Raw genomic sequence first — 7,500 nt, 5'->3', positions numbered from 1 at the left:
CAGATCCTGGCTATGAGACAGTGAAGAATGCGGAGCCCCCATATGCGAGTGTGGAGCGACCAGAGGAAACATACCCTGGGTATGAGACCTTCAAGCTCACCTCTGATGTGGAGTCTGAGCCAGGTTACGAAACACTGAAACACCGTGAGTATGAAGCAGGCTACGAGACAGTCACCGAGAAGAGCAAGCAGCCAAGCTCAGAACCAGGTTATGAAACCGTGGCACACGAGGGCAGCCAGGAGGAGGAGGAGCCTGGCTATGAGACTGTCACTCATCACCGTAAAGAGGAAGCGGCTGATCCAGGTTATGAGATTGTTAAGGGAAAGACTGGTGTGGAACTAGCAGACCCAGGCTATGAGGAACTGCAAGGGGCTATACATCATGCTCGCACCACATCAGAACATGACCCAAACTATGAGCAACTGAAATTTAGTAGCCGTCGCTCTAGTGATGGGGATGCAGAGCCAGGCTATGAGGTTGTCAAGAAGGTGGAGGCAGAAAGCACTTATGAAATGGTGCGTGACTATGACACCCAAGAAAGAGACCCCACCTATGAAAAGATTGACAAGCCGGATGAGCTCCCAAGCCCATCAGAAACCCCAATGTATGCCAGTGTCATAAGGAAAGGCAGCCCAGAGAAGAAGGCAGCCAAGGACAAAAGCCCAGAAGTTGAAGAAATAGGTCCATCACCTGTAGGGAAAAAGCAGCCTGCTGCAGAAGAGGCTGTAGATTCAAAAGAGGAAGAAAGCATTCCCCCACCACTTGCCATGAAGCAACCATCACCCCCTCTGCAGAAGAGTCCCTCTCCCCCTCTAAGGAAAAGCCCATCTCCTGTCTTGAGAAAGAGTCCTTCACCTCCCATGAAACAGAGTCCTGAGGAAAGGTCTCCGTTGAAACAGAGTCCTGAGGAAATGTCACCAAAGAAAAGTCCTGATAAAGCTTCTGTGTTAGCCAAGAGTCCTGATAAAGTATCTCCAGTTTTAGCTAGAAGTCCAGAGAGGGATTCTCCATCTCTGATGAAGAGTCCTGTAAAGGAAGTTTTATCTTCAACAGAGATTTCTGAAAAGGAAATGGGATATTCAGCTATAGCCAAGAGTCCTGAGAAGGGATCACCAACATTAATGAAGAGTCCAGAAAAGGAACAAGGGTCTCCTTTGCCCATTGCTAAAAGTCCTGAAAAAGAATCCCCGCCAGTAGCCATGAGTTTAGAGAAGGAGTCTTCATCTCAAGTAAGAAATCTTGAAGAGGGATCTCCTGACTTCACAAAAACTCCTCTTAAAGAATCTCCAGTGACAAGGGAGAGTCCTGAGAAAGAATTTGCTCCTCCTATGCCACCCACAGCACCTATGCCAAGCACTGATCTACAGGAAGGGATTCCTGAAAGACAATCGTCTGTTGAGAAAAGTCCAGTTGTCCCAGTGTTAACCTCAGTAACCCAGTCATTCCCTACTCCAATTAAGAGTCCAGAGGCAAGCCTGTCCGATGATGATGTAGTATTAGGAATGACACCAGACAAGAAATCTGTTGCTTTTGATGACAGTCCTGATAAGACTTTTTCTCCATCATCTGACAGCTCAGATGAGGAAAGTTTATCAGAAAAGTTCCCCCAGCAAAAGTCTCCACCCAAGTTAGAAAGTCCAGTTAGAGAGCAGTCCAGCCTAGAAAAAGAAGGTCCAGTTCAGCATCCCTCCTCACAGAGTCCAACCAAAGTAACAGATCCGTCAGCACAAGAAAGCCATGTAGAAGCAGAGTCTTTGGTAAGTGATGTTAATGAAAATGCATCAATAACAAGTGGTGATTCAGAGAAATTCCCTGCACCACCTCAAGTATCTAGTCCTGACAGAACATCAACAGCTGCTTTTGATAGTTTAGGGACCCAGGATGGTATCCCTGTACCAGAAACACAGAGTCAGCCCCAGGAGACCATTAATCCCCTCTATATGGTTGGTGAGAACAGCAACCAGCAGCAGAGTATGATGCAGGAGACCAGTACAACGAGTCAGGTGGTTTCTGTAGGATTATGTGGTGATCTTCCACCACCGCCTCCAGTAGAGGAAGATGAGGCAGCCTTTCCGAATGACCTGCCACCACCCTTACCGGAAGTGACATCGTTCATGCCTTCTAATGATACTTTGGCTGAAGAAGCGCCACCTCCACCTCTTGTATCCCCTTCAGATGTAGAAGGACTGGAGGACATGCTTCCTTTAGCACACATGGGATCCTCCTCCTCAGGTAGCACTGCAGGACAACCAGGCAGCATTCATGGCAGCTCAGAGAAGGACTCTGATTCCCCTCAGGAATCTGAGGATACTCAGATGGAAGGCACCATAGTAGCAGATGACCTTCCTCCACCCCCAATGGCAACTACAACAGGGAGTGAACAGGATTCTGATGAAGAGCTTGACAATTCGGTATCCTCGGGTTATGAACATGGCTTTACTGCCGGGGGAATAACTGTCACAGTGAATCCTATGGCAGACATGGAGGAGACGCAAGAAGCCACTGACAGTTTGCCTCCACCCCCTCCCAGTGAACCCTCTCCTGTTGCCCCACCATCACCTATTGCTGTCTCAGCTGTAGTGACCAGTAGTGCAGGCAGTCAGAGTAGCAGTAATGGATCAGGGAGCCAAGACACAGGTAGTGGCAGCGTAGAGAGTGTAGTTACGGTAGAGTGTGCTGTGGCTGGAGACCCCAGGGTTCAAGACAGGCAACGATCCACTGACTCTTCCTCGAGTCCTGAGAGTCGTCATGTAGATCCCAATGAGCAGATAACAGAAGTATGAGGCAGCACTGATGTGCACACAGCAACAGATGTGGCATAGCTTTAGGAGTGTAGTTCCCTGTTGCTCAGGTTATCTTTAAGATATACCACATTGCCTACTAGATTTGGCAGCAGCTCATAATTTTTGCACCAAACTGTAACTGGTATCTAATTCAACCTAAGTTGCAGCTAAGCAATTGTTAGTCATTTTTTCACAGAGTTATGTGGACCATCTTGATTACACAACGCTACTATGATAAGTAACTTTATTGGTAGCTGTTGGCTGTGAAATATAAATATCATATTTCCAATATAGCTAGGAACAATTTCCCTTGGTAGCTTAAATGAATTATTGATGTCGGTTTCATGCAAGTGTTATAACAAAGGACTGGCTTCACAGAGCCTTGTGAATATTTCCAGACATAAAATAACAATTTTAATCTACTTACTAAGAGATAGGTAAAAATATTTCAATTACTGCCATTTTTACACCTTGTTATGTGATTCTTTTTCCCAACGAGGCAAGTATATGTTTAAGTGAATGAAGGCATGGATTTGGTATTTCAATTTTTACCCGGTTGTATATGGGTGTGTTTGTAAACTAGATAAACTGAAGTGCTACAGGAGTAATTTTTGTAGGTGTGGCTCATGGTAGTTAGTATGGATTTATGTGGTGTGTTCATGTTAGCCAACAAGGGGCTGCGGCATCATGTGCGGTAATAAAACTTTTGATATTAATCATGTCGCTCGTGGACAAAAGAATTGCCATGATAAATTCTGTATGCAGTTTGTTGCCAAAGTTCCTGTTTTTGTGACAACAGGCAGGTTGAAGCTTTATAAACTTAACAGTGTTCAGTATATGTAATGGTAAGTTCTATTTATGGTACTGTAGGGTTGTAGTCAGCAAACATGTTTTAATGCATATTTGGACATCATTCAACACAGCATTTTCTCATCCAGTATTGATACTCAGCAGATATTAATCTTTCCAGTGGTTTAAATGTCATGTATAATTCTTTCATTTTTTGTATGCTGTTGAACTTCATAGTAATTGCTTTCTTGGAAAATTTCCATTGAACAAAAATTACTGTATTATTCACAGGTTACAAAGCCACTACACATACAGCAAGTTACTATCTCGTGATAATATCAAACGTTTTTTCAATGTTTTCTCCTTTGAATATGTATTGCTCTACTCTTTGAATCTGTTATAAAAATAGCTAAGAAGATGTTAGTCAGTTGTGATTTCAGTAGACTTCGAGCTATGCTTCAAGATTCACAATCTCAATCTACAGAACTCTTGTTAACAGTTTGTCACCAGTGCTATGATTTAGCAAGTCTTGTCTTATTCTCTTCTGTTTTTTAGGCAGCCTTTGTATTGTTGGCTTGAATGTTAACAGCATAGCCAGGTTAGGGAAGCTAAACATGTCTCGTCTGTTGATGGTTATTCATCCAAACAGATGACAAAGATACAGCTCTGAATTGTATTTATAATACCTCCATGTAAGGGAATTTTAGTTGTTAACTACCTAACCTTGCTATGATTCTGAGTGTTTATGATAAAGGCGAGTGTGTATATGGTGTTCAGAAATTTGAGTGTCAACTTTTATCGACCAGTGAAACCCAGTTGAAGAGTCTGTTGTTTGTTTTATTGGTTGTTAAGGTATTTGCAAATCATAGAATATGTGATTTAGAGGGTTTATCAGGTGTATTTTTATTCATTTATTTTTTACCTACCTTGAATTATGGTGTTTAGTCTTTCGTGTATGATTTATATGAATGCGTTTGACTTGTTTGTTTATTGCAAAAGTCTATTTTGTTACTCGTTACTCAAATTACTATGTGGTGGTTTGAAATTAGATGATTTTATTTATTATGCAACAAATGCAAGGCAGAAAGACCCACAAAGCATTGTTGTTGCATAACTGAGGTTTCACTGATAGAATGTAGTATGTGTGCCAAAAAATCTAAATGTTGTCAAATGTTTCAAGAACATTACTCTTAAAGGCAGCTCCTTGAGGGTATTGCTCTTCATACTTTAACTGAAACGAATTGAATGTTCCTGGGTGTATATAGATAACAGTGGCCAAAATTGCAAAGTTCAGAAATCAGCCGTGAATGAGGTGATTGAGAGAATGTTTGCAGTACCCAGCAGTTGTTAATAATGAGCATTTTAAATTAATTGTCCCTTCTCTCCCTCTTCCTCCCTTCCCCTTAGTTTTTTTCTTCCATATTTCGTGTTTTCTGTAGTGTGTATAACATACACATACTTATTAATAGTACCTGAATGTATGATTTTCTGACCCCATGGAGAACTGGCACATGAAATGAGTTTGAAGATTTTTTTTCTACTTTTAGAAAATCTTCCTTGTGGTCAGTGGTTCTATTGATGGTGGTTTTCTCTGTGTCTCTGATGTCAGCTTTATATATGCTACTTTGAGCAAGCTTGAATAGTAAACAAGGTGAAGCTGATTTTTATATATATTTTAGTGTCACTCAATTCTGTTGTTGCCTTTTTGTGAATGAACCAAAGCTTCACATTAATAGGTTTGTGATAGTTTGTTGTACTTACTGTTATTTATTTAGCAAATCTTCATTCTCCAATAGTTTAATTGCTGGTGCTAAACACTGATTCTAGTGCATGTAAATAGCTCAACATCTGTAAAAAAAAATGATTTTTCTGTTTTTCATGTCCTGTGCGTTGGAGATATTTTATATCACTGTTCCTTGATTTTTTCACTATTATTTATGCTATAGAGATTACATTACCTGTGTTATTCGTGAGTACCCATACATACCCCTCCTTCTCTTTGCATGAATGTCTTGTGTAACTTTTTTCTGATTTTTATGCTTTATCTCCCTTCGTTAAAAAAAACTGTCATTCTTACTTTTTACGTACTGCTTGTATTATTATTTTAGTGTGAGAGTTTTGTAGTCATTACTGCGTTTCCAACTTGCCTCTGTATCCAATGAAGAGAAGTGCAATTGGAGTCATTGAATTGGTGTTGCCCAATTAGCTAGCTTGGAACCAAAGAGTAACTTTCCATAGAATATTCTGCATCATTATTGCAATAGAGAGAGAGAAAGAGAGAGAGAGAGAAGAAAAAGTGACTAATTATCTGAGGAATGTAATGCAGCATATAGCAGTGGTGACTTTAATACAATGATTTGCATACTTTTATATTTTCTCTTTTGATATATTGATTTATATACTTGTATTCTCCTTTCATTTTTACTTTTTTCTTCTTGTAAACATCAGTGACTTATATATTCTTTTAAAGTAAAAATTTAGTGACCTGTATTCTTTTTTCATTTATTTTTCAACTTATTTTGTTTTCTTTTACATCGTCAGTGCAATATATACGGTATATATATACATATACATATATATTTCATATGTTCAGTCTCTGCAGCTGATACCTAATTCAAAATTGCAGTCTTCTGAAGTTCAAATTCACTAGCGTGGATGTGGTTACCTTGTGAACGTATTCTGAAAGGTAGTGGATGAGTGGAAAGCGTGCTGTGGATGCTCGGTAAATATTGTTAGATTTTTTGAGGCAGGTATTCCTAAGCTTGATCAATATTTAGCACCTTTATTCCTCTTTAGTTGAAGTTGTTTTGTTTGTTTGTTCCTTTTTCTTTTCTTTATTTTTTGGTTTTATAGGCAAGAATGGCAGTGTTTTTCTATCTTTGAACTTGGTTTTTCAACCTGCAGTTTTAAGTATCTTGAGCACTTTGCATATTAACTAGAAAGAAGTTAATAGCATTGTATTTTAGAAATATTGAAGAAAGTTGGGAAGCAGCCACTTTTTAAGACTTTAAATTTTATTTATTGATTTCTTTTTAGAAAAAAAGCTAATTGCTCTTAAAGTATGTATATTGCTGAACAATCCATGTGTAAGGAAATAAATACCTTACACTTTTTTTCTTTTATTTTTGACTTGCAGATAGCTTCCTGCTTTCGACTCATAGAATTGAAATTAAGTGGCTAGCTTGCCTTTCTTTAGTCATACTGAAACGTAACTTGCAATAGTTAATGACTAGGCAATAGGTATTAGAATATCGTTCAAATCAACTTGTCTGAAAGATAATTTGTTGTGTGTTTTGTGAAAAAAGTAAAAGTTTTTGGTGCATTTAGGTAAAGAATACTCTTAATATTGAATCAAGAATCTCTGGTAAATGTTAACTGTAGTGATGAAAGCAAAAACCAAAAGAAAAAAAGAAAAAAAAAAAAAATTTAAGGAACAAGTTCTTATTGCATTTACTTATGGTAAGCATCCTTTATTACCAGTATCTCCAAAAAGCAAGGTCACATTTCAGCCTTTTTAAAGATAACACAAGTTCCATAACCCAGTGTTCAAGCGTGGTAGGAAGTGAGAGGTCTTAGGGTGAACGCTCCTAAGGTAGGAAAAGATCAGGGATATCTTACATGTTGTTTTGTGGTGCGTGTGTGTGTGTGTTTCTTTTGATAGCTGCTGAGTCGGCATTTTTCTTTTTTTTGTTAAATTTTGAATATTTTTTTATATTTGATATGGTAAAGTTTCCTAGTGACAGTACTTACTGTTTTCCTTTCTTTGTTTTTTTATTATTGATAATTTTATTGTATTTTTTTTTCTTATCAGATTTCCATTAATTAGTGTAAATAAGTGATTCATTGCATTTATGCATTTGACTTTAGAGAAGCTTACAGAGTGTTTCATTTTTTTTTTTATATGTTATGTGTGTACTTGTGAGCTGTT

General features: G+C 38.7%; 1 protein-coding gene across 2 annotated transcripts in view; it reads left to right on the top strand.

Annotated features, from left to right (window-relative positions):
* Positions 1–7,500, top strand: part of LOC113824125 (nascent polypeptide-associated complex subunit alpha, muscle-specific form) — a 32,413-nt gene that overhangs the window by 23,868 nt on the left and 1,045 nt on the right. For both annotated transcript variants that reach the window (XM_070124443.1, XM_027376868.2), the window contains exon 11: positions 1–7,500. This exon is cut by the window's left edge and continues 367 nt beyond it; it is cut by the window's right edge and continues 1,045 nt beyond it. In XM_070124443.1, coding sequence (XP_069980544.1) covers positions 1–2,783 — 2,783 coding nt within the window. In that variant the 3' untranslated portion in view covers positions 2,784–7,500.

This window comes from Penaeus vannamei, chromosome 1 (genome assembly GCF_042767895.1).
Source record: "Penaeus vannamei isolate JL-2024 chromosome 1, ASM4276789v1, whole genome shotgun sequence".
Lineage (NCBI taxonomy): Eukaryota > Metazoa > Arthropoda > Malacostraca > Decapoda > Penaeidae > Penaeus > Penaeus vannamei.
This window is presented reverse-complemented; position numbering and strand designations above follow the sequence as displayed.